The sequence below is a fragment of the Phalacrocorax aristotelis genome, chromosome 2 (assembly GCF_949628215.1).
Source record: "Phalacrocorax aristotelis chromosome 2, bGulAri2.1, whole genome shotgun sequence".
Lineage (NCBI taxonomy): Eukaryota > Metazoa > Chordata > Aves > Suliformes > Phalacrocoracidae > Phalacrocorax > Phalacrocorax aristotelis.
Window position 1 is genome coordinate 6,909,004 of NC_134277.1, and position 24,627 is coordinate 6,933,630.

Below are 24,627 nucleotides of genomic sequence, written 5' to 3' on the forward strand. Positions count from 1 at the left end.
TGTCAGGATTTCACCCAATTTCTCTCTTAATTTATGTGGGCAGGAAGCTTTTATGATGTCCTTAGCTGGTCACATTTCTCTGGTTTTAAATGTCTGGATTTTGTAAATATGTTCTTGGCAAACATGAAAGTGTCATGGGAACCGTAACTGCTTCAGAAAGTGATCTACTTTTGGATACTGCAACCGAACTGAGATGAAGGAAACGATACAGTTTTTAGATCATCCAGCCGACGATTCACAAAATCCAAGTAATGCTCCAGATTCACCCTGTATGAAACAGCCCAGTTCAGCCTGGCACTACAGGGCCCTCCCAGAAACTATTAAATCTCACCTTAAAACTCCTGAAGGTGTTTTTATGGCATGACTCCATATTTATGTAGATTCTTACCATTACCAAAAAAAATTCTAAATACTTCCAGTTTTCACTCTTTCTTTCCAGATGAAAAATCTCAGAGGATAGAAGTGACGCTAATGTAAGTCTGAAATTCAAGATGTATACACGAATGAAGTATGAAACTAATGGAAAAAAATTTCATTATATCTCCCGAAGCAGATGCAAATCTGAGCAACTTCAGCGGCTGCTGACACAGAACTGGAAACGCGGCGTTAGTCAGTGTTCTGCCTTCACGTACAAATTCTCTTGCGAAGTTTATAGACCAAAGACTGATGCTGGGAAAAAAGGAAAAAGCAAGCAGTGCTCACCTCTCCCATCAAGCAATAAGCACGAAAACACGTTTATCCAAACTTAGTGGTGAAAGCGAAATATTAAGCTTACATTAATTTATGAAGACCCGACCTACACTGGCAGCAACCTGTGTAAACTCTGCTTCTATTGTTTTTTTTAAAAAAAATTGCAGAATTACACACAACTAGAAATCCGCTGCAAATGATGACGACTGACATGCTAAAGTATCCAAAGCACACAAGGTCAGGAGAGGTAAGAGACAATCTGGTTTGGTTAACACAGCTAAGAAAAAGACTGTAAGGGATCCAGGTTCTCTCTTACAGATCTCTAATAAAAGAAATAAAGAATTTATGAATGAAAGAAATTACTTTATAAATGAATTTATTAAATTCGTGTTAAATGAAATATTTCTAAATTCATTTTTAAAAATCCCAGGAAGTAGCATTGCTTCTACAGCATCCCACCGAAAGACATTTGCAGGCGGAATTATATTTAAACATGTGCCAGCTCTACTCCCAAGGTGTCTGCTGTCTCTTTTTATAATATTCCTAGAAGGGATTCCATACAAACCCCAAGTATGACGGCTCGCTTGGAAAATAGCGCGAAGCCTTTTCTGGAGGTCAGTAATCTATTCACGCCAGAAAGGGGTCGTTTTCGTTTCCCACATCTAAGTACTGCAGCAAACCACGTGTGTGCATCATGTTACACATGAATGAATGTTATTCCAAACTCATCGGCTTCCAAATGTTTCTTTATTGTTTTCACAGTTCAAAAAGGAGAGCCTTGTCTTTGCGTTTGCCTCCAGCTCCTCTTTCAAAGTACAAAACCCCAAACATCTTCCCGACCAGGTACTCAGCCAGCTTTCCCCTCTCCAGCTGCTACTTGATTTTCCTGCAGAAGTTCTTCTTCCTTCTTCTTGTGAAGCTTTAGAAGATACTCGTCAGGCTCAATTCCTGCCTCCCTTAACTCTGACATAGCTCTCTCCAGCCGGTGCAATGTGCGGGCGCTCTGCACCTTTCGAGCGGTGATGTACAACGTGAATTCCTTGAAGCTCATCAGTTTACAGGTATCCACCTCACAGATATTTTTAACATCTTTGGTTTTGTCCACCTGGGGGAAGAAAACTAAACCTGACATTTTTTCCAGATCTTTAATATTTACTTGGAACTCAGCCAGCTGGTGACTGAAGCCTATGGGATTGTTCGGCACCACAAAAGCCCCCAGTACCAAGGGCTCGGTAGACCTTCTGCTCCGTCTGGCAAGGATCACCTTGTACAGGTGGGATGGCACAGCTACATCATCCTCTCCGATTACCTGTCAAAAGGAAAGTTATGTTACAGATACAGACCTTATCAGTGGGGGGGGGGGGGGGGGGGGGGGCCGGGGGGGGAAGTGGGGGAAGGTGTGACACTAATCCTACTAGCTCTAAAAAGGAGCCACAGCACGTAACTACATGTCAAAATGATGTGCAGTGTTATCAGACTAGAATTACAGAATCACAGAATGTCCTGAGTGGGAAGGGACCCACAAGGATCATCGAGCCCAGCTCCTGTCCCTGCACAGGACAACCCCAAATTCACACCGTGTCTCTGAGGGCCTTGTCCAAGTGCTTCTGGGATATGGCCAGGCTGGTGCCGTGATGCCTCCCTGGGGAGCCTGTGCCAGGGCTTCACCACCCTCTGGGGGAAGAACCTTTCCCTGATGCCCAGCCTAACCCTCCCCTGGCACATCTCCCTGCCGTTCCTTCGGGTCCCAGAAGCTGAGGTAGGAAGCGCCTGTACTGGGTCTGGCTGAGATGGAGTTAAATTTCCCCACAGCAGCCCTCACAGCTCTGTATTGGCAACTAGAATGGTGTTTCACTGCTGAGCAGTTCTCCCAAGCATCAAGGCTGTCTCCAACATTCCCCCCTCACCGGTAGGCTGGGGATGGGCAGGATCTTGGAAGGGGGCACAGCCAGGACAGCTGACCCTACCTGGCCAAAGGGTTATTCCATACCATGTCTGCTCAGCAATAAAAGCTAAGAGAAAGGAGGACAGGGGGCATTCGTTATTATGTTTGCTTCCAGAGCAACCGCTATGCGTCCTGAAGCCCTACTTCCCGAGAAGTGGCTGGACATTGCCTGCTGATGGGAAGTAGAGAATAAATAATTTCTTTTCCTTTACTTCTACATGCAACCTTTGCTTTTGCTTTATTAAACTGCCTTTATCTTGACCCACAAGATGTTTTCCATCTTATTTTCTCCTCTCCCCTGTCCTGCTGAGGAGGGGAGTGATGGAGTGGCTTGGTGGGCACCCAGTGACCAGCCAAGGTCAACCCACCCCAGCACCATTTCATTGCAGCTCCTTACATAGCTGGTCAGGAATGAGCTAGTTATCTGATGCCTGAATCTCTCTCTCAAAGAGGAAATGCAAGGCAAAGAACACTTCACTGCAGGCTTGTTTGGCCACTGTTGGTAGGAGACTTTCCCAGAAGGTTCTCTGCCTTTCTCCTGTAACACCACTGACTTTACATTATACTGTTAAAAATAATGGTGCAGACAAAAGGTCCAAGATTAGTCAGTAATTGCCTACATATTTGTAAAGACCTGTGACAAGGAGCTGAAGACAAGGACCTGAGACAAGGAGCTATTCTTGGTAGAAGAACAAACTCAGCTGAAATCTCCCAAGCAGATGCAATGTCAGTTACAGCTGAAACTGAACTGGAACCAAATCTGAAAAACACATTTGGAAACAGGGAGTCGGCCAGGAGCCCAGCTCCCTAATCCTGGTGCAGATCTGTACGTGTAGCTGTCGTGAGGGGATGGCAGAGCTCCTTTCCCATACAGCATCACACTGTTAATGCTTGGAAAGCTGTTTTCAGCAACAGTGGCTCTACACTAAGTTCCTGACCTGAGAGTTACAAATCACATGTTTTTTAATGTGCATTTCAAATCAGATCTAACTCTACCTTCTACCAGGTATTGTTTCTATCTCCCTTAACCCATACACAGGCTGTACGTAACAGCTACGTTACTTAAATAAGCTTTTTTTTGAGGGGATGTGGATATCAAGTACATTCAGTGACCCAATATCTTGGAAAGGAAGTCTATCCAAAGAAAATGGATCTATTTCTTCCATAAATTTTCTATGATTCAACTTATGTACATGCTGGGTTTCCTGCTGTGTCACTCAGACCAGGACCCAGGAATTTAACGGAAACACCAGAAGGGGAGGATCAGGAGACTGAATTCATGTGAAAGCTGTTAAAAGCTCACACACGTATGTGTACTGTAGACACCCTACCCTGTGTCAGGAATAAGTCCAAGGGAATATACCTACTGATGAGAAATGTAATCTCTCCGGTATTCAAAAAGCGATGCTCATGCACACGCTGTATTGGGCTTTTTTTTTTTCTTCACTATTGCTGAACCGAACCTGCCACGTAACAACGCGCAACAGGCTCACGCATGGAAAACCTGAGTTTTTCATAACCCTTCCATACAGCTACGCTTCTAAAACTGGTACTTTTGTTCTAATGGCAACAGAAGGAAAAGCTGCAGACACCTTACAAAAACTACACAGGCGTCTTGTTTTATACGTAAAATCCAGTAATTTGGTACTATTTCCAGTATTTGCAGCACCTGCAAAAGCAAAGGCTGCTTGTTTTGATTTTTTGACAGCTTTTGTTAGATACGGTTAAAATACAATTTCAGGGAAAGCAGGTATTTGTTTCACTGCCACAACCAATCACATTAACTGAAAGTATTTTACAAACTAATACAGCAGATCAGTTCAGACATGTTTTACCCATTCACATATTCAGTTTAACTCAATCACATAAGAAACACTTCTATATATGCTTTATTCTGAGAGTATTCAGCACTTCTGCAGAAGAAAATGTTTTTAAAACCCAGCTTTGCCTGTGGCTACTGAACCAAGGTTCATGTCAGTCTATTCCAATAGTTAACTCATTTCAGTTATGAATCCTTTCAGTGCTTGAAGTGTGTCTTCCCCCTCTGTTGCCAGCTTTTAAAGTGACCAATCTTTAAGTACACTGGTTAGACGAAAACTCTACTCCTAAAGGAAACCTCTGATAAAGAAAGTCTTTTCATGTTTTGTACAATAATTGAGTAGCAACGTTACTACTGCCTCTGGCAAACATGCTCTTAGATTTCTTTACTCTGTTACAGAGTATTTTCCTGCCCTTCTCTATACTAGGCTATTTAATGGCTTTGCTGTAGGTTTAAACTTTTTTTGTGGGGATTTTGTGGTTTTTTTTTTTTCTCTTAGAAAAGTTGTCTTGGTTATGCCACCAACCTTCTCCTAAATAAAGCTCTGCCTAGACATCTAACAGCCATTGAAACTGGTAAGCAATAAATACATGCCTTATGCCAAATCTACTTTCCCTTTCAACGACGACAGATGTCTTGATAGGGAAATTAGAGCTCCTGAGTGTCAAAGCACTTTGCATTTAGCATTCAGTGTGGGTGAAACCAGAGTTACAGCTCCTCAGGATCAGCTGCATAAATAATTAAAACTGGCTGATGCACAGGTGATTTTAAAATACACTAAAAAATACGCATCGACACACTGTTATACCTGGTGGGTTAAAACTGAAGTACAAAATGAATGGCGTTGGGAGTTTAACCTGAGATGGGTGGCACTCAAACCGGGGAGTACACGCAATGTTGGTGGTGAGAGGGAGGAAGCCAAGAAGCATGAAAAGCCCTGAGGGGGACGGGGGAGGCTCACATTTCCATATTCACCCAAGTGCAGGCAGCGACTGACACTGTCGAAGGCAGAAGGCTGGAGTTCCTTCTCCCCGCTGGAGCAGGAAGGCTGCAGCCAGGACTGCAACCCCACCTCCTGCACATTCCTAGGGCAGGTGGGAGAGAAGGAAGAGGCTGCGCACAGCTGCACCATGCCCTGAAGCTGCTCTGGCCTCCTCAGAGAAGGCAGTAGCGAGACTAAACCCTGTTCCCCAGATCCTCCCTCGGCTAGCAATCTCCTGACCTGCAGCATTCCTGTGCAGTATGGCCCACACTGCCTTTTCCAGGACTCTTCACATACTTTTTCCCACTATAAATACACATATACGTACCAGGTCCTCCTTAGCTCAGCTCTCTCCCCTCCCCAACACCTCCCACACACATACACATAGCAGCATCCTCTGCTTGTTGTATAAAAGACTAGAGGAAGGGTGAATACGCAGATGAAGCTGCTACAAGTACCTCCAATTAGGGGGTGTATGGCAGATGTAAAACAAATAAGTGAGTGCGTGTTGAGTGAGAGCGAAGAGGGAACAGGGGATTGAGTCTGAGGACTGAGTGGGTGGATAGAAAGGCTGGGGAATGAATAGAGCAGCACATAGAATAGTTAGGTATGAAATGGAAATGCTGAATGCCTGAAGTGGGTGTTAAGGAAAACAGACACAGCGCTTATGTAATATTATGCAAAAATATATATTCTATGCAAAATAATGCACATCTACGCATAGTATATGTCCCTATGAAGGAGTGAAGGAAAGAAGGGAAAAGAGGGCTAGTTCAAAATTAAGGAAGGATTAGCCTTTTGAGAAATGCAGCTCTAAATGCATCTCAACTCTATACGGGCAATGGCCATACATGTAATTTATGTCCCATTCAGTTCCGTGTAAGCTCTTTTGAGGACTTAAATTTTACTTAAGTAGTGCTCAGGCTTTATAGTAGTCCTTTGGATAGCAGTAAACTACTTCTGTAATTACTTCATTGAGTTCTAATATTGTAACAGTGATTAAAACAAACTGCCAAACAGCCAGAGTCCGCAAGTGTCCTTTCCTTATACAAAAGGTACCATAAAAGTTCTATGCCCAGCTCACTCTGCCAGAGGAGAAAACCATCAAAGGAGGGGGCCTGATGTCTCTGAAAGAGCAAATATTAATGACAAAGAATATATATGGGTTTTTTCTGCAGTGTAACGCTTATGTGAACCATGCACTGGATGCATCACCAACAATTTATGCAGCCAGTGTGACCTGTGAACTGTGAAATGCAGTCCTAGAGCATGCCGTAGTATTTCCATCATTATGCTCCGTAATATACCACAATTTGCTTTTTTGCAGGAGTAGATACAGAAGCTGCAGATGAGTGTCTCCATAGAGCTGCCCCCCTCCTCCCCCAGCTCCACTGCCAGGACAAGCAGTAAAGCGAGATTCTGCAGAAGTGAAGTTTGCAACAGAAGCAGTAAGTAGGAAAACCAAACTCAACAATTCATTTCCTATTGCCACCTAGAGGATTTTCCTACCTAACTACATCAGGCTGAATCACTACTCTGATCTGCACCATCCCATTTATCTCAATGCACGCCTAACAGCGGCAGAGAGCATATGCTCCTAATGTAACAGAACAGAAAATGGGTTAAGATTATCCATGCACAGATGCTGACTTTGATTTGTGCTAGTCTATCCACAGGCAGCAAATGATCTTTCAGCAATCAATGCCTGAAACAGCTATCTGTCCCAGCTGGAAAAGAGCAACGATTTTTAAAAGTATCTGTGATTCAAAAAAAAATCTTGTGTGCTAATACAAGCAAGAAAATACAGCAGTGGCCTGTTGTCTGTCCCACTCCCACGTGCTTTCACACCACGTTGATAAAAGGCCACAAGGTAAACTTTTGTATCATCCTTTGAAAATGTCCATTTTGCTATTCCTATAAAATTTTGCTTCCTCTTTCCAATTTTCAACCACCTCATAACAGGAATAAAAAAAGCATTCAAACTAAAAGCCTTCTTTTTATAGCATTAAAAATATTCCTTCCCCATCATCGTTTGGGAAACCAATGTGAAATTTCAGATAGTATTTCTCTTTGTCGTCTGTATCAGTTCAACATAAAGATGTTCATTGCCGTAACTTTTTGCAGCGTATTCCTTTCACTTTTGCTTTGCTCTTGTGTTCTTTGGTGATGTGCTGCTGGCTGAAGCCCTGCAACTGAACTGGTGTCGTCTAATAACGCAACATTAAGATAATGTCATTTTCAGCATAGTGTTTATTGGTTTTTATTATTATTGACATTGTTATTGACATTCCACAAGTGTGTATACATTTGTTATACTCCTCAATGCCCAATTAAATGTGGGCAGCTGTCATGAGGACGGGCCATTAAAATGTGTGCAATTCCTGACATTCAGAGATGTTTACATATTGCTAAAACAACAAACGTGTTGGTAACATGAACACGTTATACAAACCTAAAGAGCTCACAGGGAGAGATAAAGATAAGGGCAGAAGCAATATGATTTCTTAAAACAGAGAGATCTCAGTGAGCTTTGATAAATTCAGTCTATAGCCACGTCACTGGACGGGGATTTGTCTTAAGCTTGGCTTTCCTCATGACTTTAGGCAAATCATTAAACTGTTCTCAGTTGTGTTTTTTTAAAACTGGAGGAAGGACAAATCTGATCATATTTGTGGAATGCTTAAGTATCACAATAGGTAATGAAGACATTTGCTAATGGCATCTAGGGTAAGTTTAAGCATATGGCATTAACTAATGTCACCTTCGTGGTGATAGTCAGATAAACAAAGCAGTCCCTAAAAATTACAGTTTGGAGTTTATGAGAAAGAAAACTTGATTCTTACATAAACAGGAGAAAAAGAATCTATAAGGTGTAATGGCAGAACACCTGAGATTATATTAGAAGAAAACAGAAGCGTTACTCTTACTAGAAATTTTAAAACATACACAAATCGTACCATATTTTCATTTTATACTGGACTTGTTACAGCTTCTCAGAGCGGGAAGAAAATTATCTTCTTTGAAAAGGGTAGGAATCATTTTTAAAAGAAAGGACTTATGAATCTAAAAGTAGTATTTTGCCACCTAGTGACTAGAACATGAAAATCAACCGTGAAGAGAATTAGAAGGGACTCGCCTTTCATCAGCAAGAGCCAGCTCTGGATTGGCAATTATCTGAGATTCTCTTAAAACCTGGTAAACAGAAATCACATTCAATCATGAATTACCTGCCAGCACACACTGAGCAGTCCCTGCATCAGAAGGTACCATCATCAAATACATTAAAATGATAGCTCCAGAAATTCCCTCTACACCCCAGTAACCATTTCTTCCCCGTCTTTCTTTGTATAACAACCAGAGTTTAGAACAAAGCCATACTGCAAAACAGAACTGACTGAAAACAAGCAGCCACACAATTCTCTATGTAACAATACCTCCATCTGCATCTGGCAATAAAAAAATTAAGACTTCTGTCATATTTCTTGATGGACAGAATTCAAGAACATCATTCCTGTCACCCCACATAAGACTGCAGCTTTTGTTTTGTTTTAGCTGTAACTTGAGGCATGATACTGACCAGGCCCATCAGGTGTTTTACTGTAGATAGTATCATTCCTGCTGTTATGGCCCCAGGTTTGACAGGGGCTTTATTATAATTTGATACTAAATTCTGTATAGAAACAGACTTTCTGCCAGTATAAAAAATTCCTTTTGCTATCAGTATAATTCTATTTACTTGATCATTGTGACAGCAATAACTGCCTTCACTCCAGTTCCTTCCAGATTTGTGTTAGGCAGCACTTATTCTGTTGATAGTGCTTTTTCCCCGATATTTGGGAGAACTCTGTCAGACGGCACTGAGAAGAACTGAGGGGCGTGAAGGCAGACCTATCAATACAGAAAATAGAAAATACTACAGATAAAAATCATAATAACAATCTGCAACAACACTGCACAGCCACGCACTCCAAAATGCAAATGTGCGTACTTCAGGAAAATTTAATTTGTTATGGCTGGTCTGATTTTTATTGCCAAATCATTCGGCAATCCCAAAAAGAAATAATTAAAAAAAAAAAAAAAAAAGAGATGGTAAAGAAAAAGCTGTGCCTAAATACATAGTCACAGCGTAAAAAGACAGACACCCAATCCTATTTTTTTAATCAAGAGGGTGTCTATACGCAGTATGATACTGTACTTACATGACGACAGACTACTACTTCCACAGAATCCATTTAGGTTACTTAGCTCTGAATCCACTCAGTCCCTATCGCTGTTCTCCCTATAATAACAGAACCTTCGGGGTGGGTACAGTGCTAAATAAAAGCAACCCCATAAATCTATCCTGCACCTTTGGTGTCTCTTCTCCTCCAATCTTAAACCAGTGCCTATTATTTTCATTTGTACATCATGTCTAAATTTAGGGCTGACAGAGCGCTAGTCGCTTACACCAGCTGATCTAAGATCTGGCTCTTTGAACATAAGTTTTATGGGACATGTATAATGGACCCAGATCCGCTAGGTGCCCGTGTAGCCTTGAGACCATTTGGAGCAGCCAACAAATAGTAATAGTCCTCAGGTTTATTTCCTCCTTTAACAAGGATTCCTTCCCCTATAGTACCTTGGCTAGGAGAAAACCTCTACTACTTCTGAAAGTTGACTGGGGAAAACCATAAAGCACAATTTGTTGTTATCTCCCACAGAAGTAGATGACAAATAAGTATATCTTCTGGTACACGTATTGTGCATGTCTGGCTCAGCCTAGTCAGTCGGTTTGGGAAATTAAACAGCAGACACGGTTCCAGGATGAACCCAGTACATCATGAAAATGTACAGAAAAATGTCTTCTTCAAACAACAAACAATGTTATCTAAACTGTACTTTCATTTGCCAACCATTCCTCATTCTTCTTAAATGAGTATGTACTATGACGGCGTTGGGAATAAGAAGGGTGGAGCACTGAGCATGACGCAGTAAGATTACTGCAAAATTTGCATTTCGAGCTCCAAATCTGCTGACAGAGGAAAATCACTAAAGCGACAGTCACTGGAGAACAGTAATGTATAAAACAAGACAATGTCATTTTGATTTGATCTAGACAAAGATGAAAAACCTGGATCTGCCTCTCCAATGGCACAGAACAGATTTTTCCTGTTGGCATTCTATTTTACATATATTCTCAAAAGATGTTTTTCAGATACCAAGCACGGTCATCAATCTACTCTTTGCAATAAAAGCTTCCACTGGAGACAGATGAAATGACAGAACATATCTGAGGATACAACAAGTTCAGCCAATAGATAGAACAACGCTGGCATCTAAGGAGTTCAAGGTTAATTCCCTTTCTGGAATTAAACAGCAAATGGTACCAGAGTCCAAGCAGGAACTGGGAACAATGCCATGACCGATGCTCTGTTTTTCCTCTATAGTGATCTAAAAATAACCTTTTTGGATGTCTGATGAGAAAAACACCAGCCTGTAAAGCCATGGATACATATTTCACCACTCCTTTAGCCAAAAACGAGAAAACTAAGATTGAAGAGAGGATCTGAAACAAATCAGTGCAGACACATTCACTGTAGTACTCCTGTGTTTTCTTTTTTCCACAGTTCTAGTCTCAGAGAAGAAAAAACATTAGAAAGGAGCTCAGCCTAACCAGTCACACTGCCAGATTACAGGTTGTGAGTTTCCACACTATTGTGTATACTGCAGCACTTCTCCTTAAACTGCACATACAAAGCAAAAGGACACCTTCTCACATCAGCTTCATAAGCCCAAACAATGGGGAATAAAAGCCTTTCATTTCTAAGTTGCTTGTTTGAACCTAGCAGAGTTCACTCGGAAAGACAGCTAAGAGGTACCTTCCCTTCTCGTTCCGCCGCCAGCTCTTAGTGTTCGTGGTTTAGGGGCAGAATCCCAGGCTGCCAAAATCAATGGCAACGACTGCAATTATATCCAAGGTATCAGTTTGAAAAGAACTTCCCTCCAGTGCTTTGACAGGTTGTGTTCACTCTTCTAAGTGTTTGCGTTGATGGAAGAAGGAAAAAAAAAACCCAATACATCACTCCACTCTGAAGCCTCTCTCCCCAAAGGGCAACCTCAACAGCAAGCACAAGAACTTACACGTTATCAAGATTTCAAAATAATATAATAATTTACAGCCTGTATTTATTTACACCTAGGAGTGCATCCAAAGAGGACCCAAATCAAACAATTGAAACAAAACAAAACAAAACCAAAATCAACATTTTACCATTTTACTTTTCCCACCTGTAGACAGTGTTATCTGTACTTAAATACAGCTTAAATACAAATCAATTTACATAACGAATCTCGCCCTAGGATGCTAAGTAAAGGATTTATGAATGTGGCCAAATGGTGAAATGAAAACATGAATACCATCATTCCACCATTTTCAGTCTTACACTGAACTTCACTTCAGAGTTTATATTAAGACCAAAACTGATAAAACATTCATAAAAGACCAGAGTTGTCATCAAACCCAAAGATGATGAAGACATCTTGGCAGCAGACAACAACAGAGCGATATGATAATCAAAGCAGCATGGACATTTTGTGCCACTATTATTCCATCATCGTATCCTAGTATCAAGTTACTTCGAATAAAAGCAGTAAGATGCAGTGCCTGCTCTTATTTTTACCTGTAGAAGACTAAAATTTACATTTCAAAACCAAAATGGAAAGCCAAAATCATTTTTCAGAAAATGTAATAGTTCTCTTCTAAGTAAACACCCTCTCTAGAGAAAAACTAGAAAAAGATGACCGAGATTAAAGTGAAGCAGTTGATAGATGATTCAAACGCTTCCTGGAAAATCATTTTCAGTTATAAAATGTTCAAGTCAGCTCAGGATTTTTAGTTCTTTGCAACGAATATATATTTTTAGGGATAAAATATAAATGCAATATCCTGACAGCTACAAGGAGGCAAATTCCAGCAAGCTATGTGCAAGCCTGGAGAACTCTCACGGTACCGTTCTGCATGACAGTAAGCCAAACGCTCAGCTCGACACTGCTGAAAGGGAACATTCCCCCCTGCTCCCAGCTATGCGCTTTCGGACATGCCTCATGCTGGCACCAGTAAGTGCTGGACTCCTCTGTATGCTGCTCTATCTTTCTACAGCAGTAGGAAACAAGCCCAGTAAGCAAATAAAGAGTCGAGTATGAACGGTTTTCTATTGCATGGGGTAATTAAGCATCTTGTGGAAGGATCTGACAGTCATCAGCGCTGGCAGACAAGGGAAAGGACTGGAAAATATAATGGGCAATAGCGAAATCAACACTCTCCCTTTGGGTGGCAAGGAACCGTTGGCAGCCTTAAGCTGGCTTTGCCACTAATTTATCACGTGGCATTGGTCATATCCCTTAACCACGGTTTATTTATCCATTTGAAAATGAGCACAGTTGTCACCTTCCTCACCAAGATGTGGTGAGAGCTGAAGTTTGGAACTGCCACTGAACATGAAAAAGATTAATTATTATTACTGCATTTGCATATGCATAACACGACTGTCTGGGGAAAAAAAAAAACAACAAACCCAAAACCAAAGCCGTGACTTCATCACAGTCAAGGTTACAAATGTGTGGGTGGGGACAGAAGGGACAGCTTTTAAAGAAGAAAAACGTAAAGCGAACAGGAAAAATTATATTCTTTTACAACCAAGTTCCAAGTTCAATCAAATGGAAATCAGCTGTGTATTTATAATGGAGAAATAGTGCCTAAATTGTAGCGCTAAACAAGCCAGTGTTCAAAGCTGAACATCTCTCTCTTTTGTGTCTCTCATATCCCTCTGAAACAGGGGCTTGTTTACAGCAAGCTCATTCATTGCTCCTCAGAGAACTAGTTGGGCAACCAAATCACTCGTGAGCTGAAGCTGCAGTTGATCTGAGTACTTATTTTCAAGGAAAAGTGTTTTTTAAAGAGGTGCAAAATACAGCATTTATTATTTGCATTACACTAGTTTTCATCTAGCAACTGAAACCAGCAATAAAATCTCATTACAGTAAGGGCAGAAGGTAATATTCCCTCCCTTGAATACCTTACTACACTCAGATCTACAGATGTCTAAACACAGGCTTACAAAGAATAAGTCAGGAGAAGCAGTAATAAATTCACCTCTCAACTTGATAGCCTTTCCTACCTGTCTAGCAGTGACGGTTTCTAGAAACTGCATGATCAATCCTAAATCTGCAGAGTATTTTAAGCAGGTAATAAAAATGGTGGACCAAAAGAAGGGGGGTACCACTACCACAGGCCAGTGATTACACTGCATTCACCTAAAACCTGAATGAAGTCTGTCACTTGACTTTGCTATGCCCAGAATCTCAGTTAAAAGGCCTATTCTAAGGGATGCATATGGGATATCAGCAACTAATTGCTTCTGAAATTAATGGAGCACAGGCATTCCAATAGCCTATGTAGTTTTGAGAAACCCACATTACCTTTGTATTGCACGGTTTCTAAAACAGATGCCTGTGCATCAGCAAAATCTACTAAATCTCTGCTTAGATACTGTCACGTATTATAGAAGTCAGAAAACAGTTTTACTGCATACTGCGAACAGACATTTAATAGATCTCTCTGTAAATCAGATTATTTTAAAATTATACTTTTCCACGTATAGGCAAGATGTGACATTTCTACTGAACTTGTCCCAGCTAATATTGGGTATTTCATACATTTTTTGCATGTACTAGGATGTTTAACTTTTTTTTTAATCAAGCCACTATATAAATTTTAAATAAATAAAGTATTACCACCACACTGTTAACCCAGCAACATGCATACATACCTGGTAAGTAACACACTTTTTTCCATCATCATTTGTTTGAGGCAAGGTCAAAGGTCCAGAAACTACCCAAACATCCTCAAATCTCTCGGTCAGTTCCCGACAATACATTTCCATTCTGGAACATATTTGTTAGAAAGGGTAAAGTCAGCTGAGAAAACTTAATGTAATAATCTTTGAAACATACTGTGAAGCGCAAGATGAACTGCTGACGCTTGGCAGCATTTTTCCAAACTCATGTGACTGACTTGCAAGGCAAAGAAGGTAAAATGCAGGCCCAAGTCACACTTCCCACTTGTCCCAGGTTCTCTCAGATAGGCACGTGTTATCACACACATTTGAAAACGGTTTCTGTAGCCTTACCACCTGCCCTGAAAGATCTGAGTTCTCTACTCACTTCCACACTTGACACTAGAAAGATACTGTTGATGGTCACTTGGGATTAGTAACCTACTTCTTTTAAAGAGCAGGTTGTGGCATTCTTACTTTGAAATGTTTTACCACATTACTGGACTTGTATGCTCCTCCCCAAGGAATGAATGTCCTCCAACAGACAGCTCTTTCTGTAGCTCAAAGTACTTCGGAAAATTTCTATGTGCCATTCCCACGGAGTCTACTTATTGGTTTTTTTGTATAAAACTATTTAAAAATAAAGTAGTAACTCCAGAAATACTAACTTTTTGTTTTTCTTTTAAAACTAATTGATTCAGTTTACAGCATAAAATATTTCTCCAAATAAGAAGGTTTCTGGATCATGGCTATTTCACATAAAACAAAAGACTACAGTCCGTCTTTGACTGAACACCCCAAGAGTGATAGTAATCACATGCAGCAAGCACCCACTGGGCCTTTACTAAAGGTAGAGTTGCACTTCACTCAAATGGACAAACAGACCAGAACATGCAAAATGAGCCCAGCTAATCTGGCTGCCTCTGAAAGGGGGAGGTTTCACCCCCTTCTCTGTCTCAGCCTTGTTTCTCACACCTCTCCCTTGGGCCACCTTTAGCACTCTTCATCTGTCAATAACCCTGAACAAAGCCAGCCTTTTTCTGTGCTGGGTTAGTGAGTTAAATCAGCTCACGCAAATCAGAATTAGCAGGAATGAGCCCTTTCTTCTTTGGTAATAGTGAGCTGCCATGTGACACGCCAAAGCATTGACCACGAGCTCATTTTTTTCCTGCTGTCGTCAGCTTTGCTTCCAAGCAGCTCCTCGGGCTGTCTCATGGCATGGCAATACAAACACCACCTGGCACAAGGAAAGAAGGGGAATAAATGCAGCTTGGGAGCAAACTGCTTTTGGTGGCAGCAGGGACAGAGATCAGGTTACAGGGACCATGAAATCACACTCAAAACAAGACAGAAAATGACAGTTAAACATCAGGAAAGAAAGAAACATGCATGCTGGTGGGATGAGAATGAGGAATAAATACTAAGGTGCAGTCAGAGCACACCACTGAACCAACTAATAGCGTACTATCTAATAGCTTGCTGAAAGAAGCAGCCTTGCTCTCCCCTTTCCTACTGCTCCCCTTGTTTGCCCCAGCTGAACAGTCCTACTCCATCTTCCGCGTTGGCTCTGGCACTCATCTCACCAGTTGATCCAATTTTCTAATCCAGCAGAAACATAACCAAGCAAAACAAAATGCGAATCAGTTTAACTGGGTTAGCAAATGGAACTGACTCGCCGTGGTCAGACTACCAGAGCTGGAACTAGGAAAGCAGCAAAAACACATGGCTGGAGGGTGAACACCACTTTAAAAAAACAACAGATTGTTAAACTACCTAAGCTGTGTTGTCTGCCTGCACCTCAGAAGACAGTTCAACAAGCAAGCAATTACAAAAAGAGAACGGAAGAGAGAACTGAAGCCAGGAAGGAATACAACTCACGTGACACATGGTATCCTTAAAACTATTTATCATTAAACATGTGACTGACAAAACAAGTGGCACAAATACCTTGTTTGTCTATTTAAACTCTGGGGACAGGGTGCTGGGGTTGGGAGAAAGTGATAATAGCTCCTTAAATTACAAGGCTGAGTGTGCCAGGGGAAGTTTTCAAACACTGGCCACGATTTCCTGGTTAGGCAGAGATCCTGCTGAAGGGAAATAAAGAGGGTTTCCAACCTTCAGTTGGTACGAACGTCTAGCTTTGGTATAAGGAAATTTTATGCTCAAATACTTGAGGTATTAAAACGATACAAAAAAGAACTCTTTAAAATGTTAGAGCATTTTATTTGTCTATAAAACAGTATAACCTTATTGAATGCCTCATATGATTTCATGTGCGTTCTTGTAAAACTGGAAAGCAGGGTGCAGTTGAATGATGATGCACTTCTGACAGACTTTTAGAACACTGTACAAAATTCTGCTAATCTTCCCTTGCGCGAACCTTGTGAAATTCATATTTTCCCCTTCTGTTTCTGAGCCTTAACATTCTGTAAGTCCTATGCAAGAAGCACCGGATGAATGCTACTTTTATTAATGTTTTTCTCTGCTCAGAGGAAGGAAAGACTAAAAATCTTATGTGAAGAAAGTTTACATTTATCAACCACTCCCTTCACCTCAAAGCCAATCCAGCGGCGTTCACAAGTGACACAGAACCTGCCCGACTGAGACCTGGAAGGATGCACTTGAAGAAACGCCTAAGACCTGAAGTAGCCATAGCTCAGTGGGGAGCACTCCGTTCTCCAGTTCAAAGTGAACCAGTGTCCACATGCAGAGATGTGAATACTCTCACACGGGAAGTGCTTTTTTGAGGAAGAGATGTTAAAGAAAGATCTAAACCCTTTTCTTGCTTCTACTGAGTTTTCCTTAAGGACAGAGATGTTAAGCCTGGTACCTCTACTCACATCAGCCAGGAGTAGTAATTTTACCTATTCTAAATAAATGTCCTCTACAGTTTGACTGAATAAAGAACTAAAGCAGTTTTTACACTGTTTTTGCACTGTGAGGACTGAGGTGCTTTTCATTTCAGAGAAAGTCGCTATCATCTCTATGGATAGCCTATACAGTGCTCTAGAATACTTTGATGTGAAGAAGTTTTGTAAATATAGCATTTTTGATTTATACCACTGCCTGATATTTTTCACTTAGTTTATGTACAAGTAATTTCTCACCTGTTCCAAAATCCAGCATTATTTTCATAATTCTGAGGCACAATGTTAGACAGATAAAACGTTTCAGCCATAGCCCTCTGCAGAGAGAAAGAAAATAACATAATTTCACTGAAACATTTACAAGCTGAAAACACCCTTTAGAGGTTTTTGGATCAGAATCCATTTCTAGTTTAGTCTTAACGTTATCAACATAAAAGGTCAGACAAAAGCTGAGTCAGAACATCTGCAGAATTATTTTGGATTAAAAGCTGCATAACGGGGGTGCAAACCCTGTAAAAAGTATCTACTGGTTTGGGGTTTTTTTCTGACAGAAATACAGCACGAAAATGTCCAGTTCTAGAGGCATAGGAATTACCATTTCACCCAGTGTCAGTTTTATAATGTCTTTGGAAGCAACTAGCTACTCTTCTTTTTGAATGGGAAGCATGCTTTCACCCATGCTTTTCAATTATTTGACTACCTAATGGCGAGCTGCTTCTTTCCCTTACAAGAAAAGGTTTTAGTAAAAATATTCATTAATATTTTACAAATACATAACATGCAGGTGATGAAACGATTTATGAGACCATAATGGTCAAACATCTACATATCTGCTTAATTTTATCTTAGCTGTGTCACAGACCTCTCTGAACTGACGCCAGATATCTCCAGATGCGAAGGACCTGGCGCTAAAAAACTACGCATATGCAGAGCAAGATAGGAGAAAAAAATTGCCAAGATCTTAACCCAGAATCTTCACGGGTCCTGTACTTGCCAGTATTTTTCACGTACTACTTATTCAAAGTGAAGGAGCTGAGAGAACTCCTTAGGATAATGAGCAAACACTACCTGCACTAATTAAACTCTGAAATTAAATTATTATAGTCCTGTATTTGAAAGATTGTATCATCTCATTGCATTTCAAGCCAGGTACCGGATCTCTCTGCACAAGTAGCTCACCAGCAAAAAACCCCCAGATATCACAACTAAATAACCACAAAGACACTCCCAGTAGAAATAACGCGACTGGTTCTTTTATCCACCACGTGCCACTGCGCTGCCACTCTGCCCCACTGCATACTGTTCTGCCTGGCAGAAATATAAATTCAAACTGCCTCTTAATTGACAAATTGCTGCATTAGGCACATTTCACAAGAGGATCCAATAAATCCAGGGCTGCTTTGTTAGTCAGCCAAAGCATTAGGGCATGCCTTTCTTATAGCTCAAATAAATGGCAGGTGAAGACATTTTATAGACTGAAAGAACTATGGCAAAAGAAGGTTCTAATTTACCTCATACGCATTGCCAGAAAGGAAAAAGCCTTTTAAATCACCCAGGCAATCCCCTTGCCAATAGAGAACATTACTTAACAGCATCTCTGCTTTGCCCAATCTAGCCTTAAACATCTCAGCACATGCTAGCCAGAATGAAGTCATCGTTCCCTGCCTCCCTTTGACTGAGCTTCGGAAGACACTTTCGAGGTTTGTTTGGTGAAGGTTATCACCTTCATTTTACAGGTACACAACATGACATACAAGAGGCTGAGACTTGCTTAACACTATATTGTACAAGACACACTCATATCACCTCTGCCAAACAAGGTAATCTGGGTGTCATTTAATGAAGAGAGGTATGGCACCAGACGATGCACCTGATTTAGACACCTGAAGCAGACTGAGCGCATCCTACAGTGCTCAGTCAGGAACAGACCTTGTACCTCCAAGTCCAGGACTGTGCATCAATAATGAGATCATGTTCCATCTCAAAACAAACTGCAAAAGGAACATTACACATTGCTTTTAAGGGTCTTCTGTCCCTTTCCGACTGATAAACACAGAACAAAAAGAAAGAAAAAAAATCCTACTGTTGAAAATTTGTTATCTCCCGCTGGTGCCATGTGTCCTCGTGACCATCCACTGCCAAGGTAGTCTTCATTGACAGCACTAAACATTAGAGGGATGTTAGGATCTGGTCTGAATTTACAGTGCCTTCGGTCTGCATTGCCTGAGGAATAACACACTAAACTGTTAGGTTATCATTAAACCATCAAAACAACAAGACAAAAAGAACTGGTTCTGTCATATCTTGCCAAATGACCCGTGTTTAAGGATTCAACCCGTTAATCTAAATTGGGCATTTTTCTCCTCAACCACAAAAAAGAATAATTCTGCTTAAGTGGCTGTGCTCCAGTTCTAAATTCTTCCCCACTATACGCTAGAAATTACAGCAGGCTTATTACAGAGAAAAACCAAAACCAAAATACTTTTGCCTTATCATAAATACAGATCAATACTAAAGGCAAGATTACTAAAGATATAAACCAGTACAGATTCCCTTCTTAGGTCAATGAAGACATACAGATCTTCACCAGCTGCAATTCCGTTTTTATGTTTGAGCCACTACAAGTATTTCTTGTTTTTTCCAAGCCTTGCCGGGAAGTAGAATGGGTGTCTCTTGGTAAAAGTTACACTTGCTAAAATAATAAACCCATTCAAGAGAAAGTCTTAAGTCATTTGTTCTTCGTGGGCGCAGAAATAAGTGTAGAGCTTTTCCTTTTCAAGATCCTCCTTCTGCCTTTCCAGACATTTGGGAATTGTGCCCCAAAATGACCAGGCCTGACGCCTTCTGGTAGACAAAAACATTTTGGGGGAAGGGTTGTGGGGGGAGCTAACTTAACTGTTGCAGAGATGGCAGCCCACTCTAAGCTGTGCCTTCTTCCCTGGTTTACTGGCCATACACCTACATTTGTGTCCTTCCGCTGTGTAAAGACCCAGTCAGCTCCTTGGAAAAGAAATTACTCTGATGAGCTGCAACTCTGAGATCGCTTCATCCCAAAGACCAACTGCTTCCTTGGGAAAGTGATGGCCAGAAGAGACTTGCATGAATTATTCTGGCACTGACAACCTCCAATAAGATACCATCTCTCTTAGGGAATGGCCTGGGACCCAAAAACAAGGAAGGTGCTCCTGAGAAGCAGTGGAGGCATGTGCAAGGGCTGACTGTGTAATGGGTCAACAGAGCTGGAAAATAACTGGCTTAGAGCACCATCGCTCTTGTCCACATTTTTTTTTCCCCAAATGACAATATAATTCAAAGTATCTACAGCATATTGAATTTTGTTTATAATATTCAGGGTGCCATCTTAGGCGCAATTTCACAGATGCACTATACAAGACCATTATATAGCCTCTTTTCAGTTAAGCATGTACACAACAGAGAGAATTTTCCTCAAACTTAGCACTTTATAAAGCACTTCCTGTTGCAATACAAAGTGAGGGGCAATTTTCAACAGTGATCACTGCTAGTTGTTAAAATTACTCTTTCCTTGAGAGCTGACTGCATACACACACAAACTGCACGCGCTCTGGCTCTTCTGTCACGCCAGCTTTGTGACTAAGCTCAGACGCACCCTGCGCTCCCTTGTGCTCCATACTGAGAACAAAGCGTGGTACACGCTCTCCGCTTGGCACCCCTCTGAAGAGCCCAAGAATATGCAAGGACCACAGGGAAGAAGGGAAGGGAAGGGAAGGGGTGGAAAATGAGTGCGCCTATGGCTAATGCATCTCTTGGAAGCCAGCACCTGTAAGCAATTTCCTCTTTGCTGGCCACCTGTGCATAGGTCCATGGAGATGACGTCCAACAGAGAGGTGGTCAGAGCATCTTTATGCAGCACAGGTAGACGGAGCTTCATTTTTCTGTTTTTTTTTTGGTAAAGCATGTTACATGATACTTTAACATAGGATTGATGCTTAGGAAGCAACACTGAGAAGTTTATCAGCATGCAAAACAACACAATTCTTGTCTTTAAAAAATCGTATTTAATCTCAGTATTTAAGACAAAGTGTAATTTATCAATTAAACTTGAAAAATGGAAAATACATCCTCATTTAGTCCCTGTTCACTGCTTTGGTAAAAATGGATAATATCTTCTGTAATCAGATTTATACGTCTCATTTCCATGTAAAGCTAATATCTTTCCACCATATTTTTTAAACATTTAAGTTCTTACCAATAAAACAATTTTTCTTTACATCACATGATTTCAAAACTCCAGCACGTGAAAGGTTTTCATGACCTTCCCTGAACAACACAGTTCCACCTCAAATCTCAGTTAGAGTAGCTACTAGACATAAATCAGAGCTGAATGCCTCAAGATGCTTAATTTCAATTTGCAGGTTAGTTGTATCTGATCATTTAGAAAACATTTTAACAATTCAGCGGTAAGGCCCACTTGAAAGTAAGCCAGGAATTACTGCTTTCTTCTCAGAAAGAAGTGAAATCAAGGATGCTACTTAGGGGTGGGTTATAAATATTTTCAGGATCACGCTTTTAATTTTGAAAGGTAACTTGAAGACAGTGATGAAGATATATTTAGAGGGTTGCTGCGTTCATAAACACTTTACAATCATCCAGTTACCTCCACTACTAATAATTTTTCTTATAAAAACTGAACTAATGCTATAAACTTAATTTACAATGGCTGTATACCACTTATATTTCATTCACCACTGACAGCAAAAGAAATCACTGAGCCTCTGTCTTGCATAATGGACAGGGTCTCTCCCCTTGTATTAGATAACGCACATCAGAAGACGCAACAGAACTGCATCAGAGTAAATGGCTACAGTGAGGAGGTACGCCCTACCTAGCTTTGAACAATTACAGCTGTTGATGCCTTTTGCTCCATTTTTATCTCGGAAATGGACATTCATCTTTCTCCCCATTCTGAGCAAATCTCTTTACAATCTGTAGGTGAAGCAGTCTGCCCACTAAAGGCTCTGACTCCACAAGCGTTCACACGCATGGGGCAGTACATAAACTGACATAAACTGGCCCGCAGAACCAGCTACACAAGCTGAGGAAGCAAGAGCAATTTTTATGCCCTTGACAAATAACACTGAACTTTGCAGGTCTGAATCAGGTTAAGAAAAGTTTAATTTTCAGTTTTTCATCTTCTCTGCATTCACGTTTAAAAGAGGTAAGTTTAGCTTCCCTCCTGCATCATGACTTACAGCGTTCACACTGACGCAGGTACATTGATCTGGTGCTTACAGACTGTTTCATAAATTCATAACAGAAGGTAGCTCTAGCTCTTCTTCATTCCCCCCTTTCATACTCAGCCCTTGGGCCAAGTGTGTCTTGCAGGCCCCAGGATGTTGTATGCTCAGTACCAGACTAGTCCCAACAAGAGAGGACAGATCTCTTTTAAAGCACTGTCAACATCAGTCTTAATACTGTAATGAAACTGATACCCACCCAGAGGCCTGCTGCCTCCAGTCAGACTGGGAATGGGTGGAAAAATCCATACCTAGAGATCACTATGGCATTTTTCTCCCTGCCTGCTCCTGCGTCCACCTTCTGTGAACTGCAAAGCCCATTCTGGGTGCCATAAATGTTAAGAAAATAAATACCTACATACCCAGTATCTTCTGTTTTGAAATATGTTCTATCACCCATCTAGGCACCCGTTTTGCCTGGTCATAAGACAGTGCATGATTTGTGTAACATCTGGTCTCTGTTCCAGCTTCAGGGAATCCATATTTTTCCAGCAGAGACTCTTCTACTGGTTCTAAGGAGAAAAATAAACAGAAAGCCATCCAAAGATGAAACGTGATCAGAAACAAGACAGTAAGGAAAGCATCTCTGTGGATGCAAACATACTGCATAAAGAAATACTTGAGATTACCAGCAAAATTAAGACCTAAAAAATTATTAAGAGAGCTTTCCAGTGAAAATTCCTTCTACTAAAAAAGCTGTGCTTTTTATCATGTCCTCACATGAGGGTCTCAGCTCCAGGACTAAATCACCCACTCTGATGCCTACACACGTCTACCTAGCAACTGCTCTGAGCTAGCCTTCAGAAGAAAAGCTATCAGATGTTAAGGGACAAATCAGGCAACACGGAGTTATGGACAGAGGAAATCAACACACGCATTTCACCCTTCAGAGCTGGAAATCACCGCCTCCACTCAAACCAGCATGAGTCCTGTCCTCACTGGGAATGCTTACACTCTGTGGAATGAATGAAAGCTTCACTTTGGGATGATTTTTTTTGCAAGCAACATTTTTCTCTCTTGGAGGAACATTTACATCTGTCTTAGTGATTTCCTTGTCCTCCAGCCATCTGGTCAACAGCAACTCACATTTTTAGAGCCCCTCTTCCTGTGCTTTCCAACACTTCAATACTTTTAAAGCCTTCATGCTGCAGAGAAAACCATTCATTCCTACCAGGCTCTGGTGACCCCCCCACAGCCCCCTCCCCACGCCTGGCATCCCCATCAGACCCCAAAGCCCCCACCCCACGCCTCCCACCCATGTCAGCCCCCACGGTGAGTGGGCCAGGGCATTCCCAAGCAAACAGCCACCGCTCCTGATGGCCTCGTCTCCCCAGCGAAGCGCAGGGGAAGCAACAGCTGAAATTTAGTTATGGCCTGACCAGAACTGTGTGTTTAAAACTCCACATACCTATAGCTGTGTGTTATTTACTATGCAGACGTTACCAAATCACGCAGGGCAACTGCTCACTGCTCCCCACTGCAACATGGGACATTTGCAGCCATCGTGGTAGCCACACGAAACGACTTTCCTCGCATGTTACCAACATTTCGGTGCGAGCAGGGGCAGTAAGGGAAGCTGCCTTTTTATGCAAGTTACAGCCCAGCATCCCCAAATAACCTCCTCCCGCCTCAGCCCGGCGCAGGCACTCGGGCGCTCCCCGCCCGCTTCGGGCACCCTAGGGTGCAGGCAGCGGGGAGAAGGCTGCTCTGAGGAGAGGGAGCTGTTTAGGGACTGGGAGAGGCGTCTGTGGGGATCGGGGCCGCGCTGAGGCGCCGCCGCTCCCGCCAAGCGGAGCCACGGGGCCGCCGCGCCGGGCCTCCCCTCTGCCCGCGGCTCTTACCCTCCAGCAGGGCTCGCTCAGGCCCCGGCTCCGGCTGGCTCTGGCTGCGGAGGAGCCGCCACGCAGCCCAGCACGACGCGGCGGCGCCCGCCGCGGCCCCGCAGACGAAGCCGCCCAGGAACCGGCGGTGGCGGGGGAAGGCGGCCATGGCGGCGGGCGGGGGGGGAGCGAGGGAGGCCGGGCGGGAGCGGGGCGCCGCGCTGCCCCCGCAGCGCCCCCTGCCGGCCCGCTCGCGGCGGCGCGGGCACCGGGCTGTCGTGGCGGCATCGCCTCGGCGCGGCGGGGGAGCGACGGGCGAGGGTCGAAGGAAGCGGGGTTTGCCCGAGCCCTGGGACGAAAGGAGAGCGAAGGCGTGGGGCTCACCCTGACGGGGATGCAGGGACCGCCGGGGGGC

At 42.3% G+C, this 24,627-nt stretch overlaps 1 protein-coding gene across 1 annotated transcript; it reads right to left on the minus strand.

Moving 5' to 3' along the window:
• Positions 1-1,418: 1,418 nt before the first annotated feature.
• EXOG (exo/endonuclease G) lies at positions 1,419-24,415 on the minus strand. The gene is made up of 6 exons (XM_075082264.1): positions 24,234-24,415; positions 22,755-22,904; positions 19,200-19,339; positions 17,357-17,433; positions 14,244-14,358; positions 1,419-1,999 (listed from the first exon to the last, which is right to left on the minus strand). Exons 1-6 carry the CDS (start codon positions 24,379-24,381, stop codon positions 1,538-1,540), a joined length of 1,092 nt encoding a protein of 363 aa, XP_074938365.1. The 5' UTR covers positions 24,382-24,415; the 3' UTR covers positions 1,419-1,537.
• Positions 24,416-24,627: the final 212 nt, after the last annotated feature.

What these genes read in the sequence shown, in the direction of transcription:
- EXOG (XM_075082264.1), bottom strand. Translation starts at nt 24,381, where the DNA reads ATGGCCGCCTTCCCCCGCCACCGCCGGTTCCTGGGCGGCTTCGTCTGC. An exon ending in AATGCTGGATTTTGGAACAG is followed by an intron (nt 14,359 to 17,356) that starts GTGAGAAATTAC and finishes AATATGTTCCAG; the next exon opens with AATGGAAATGTATTGTCGGG. An exon ending in AAAAGTGTGTTACTTACCAG is followed by an intron (nt 2,000 to 14,243) that starts GTATGTATGCAT and finishes TCCTTTTGACAG; the next exon opens with GTAATCGGAGAGGATGATGT.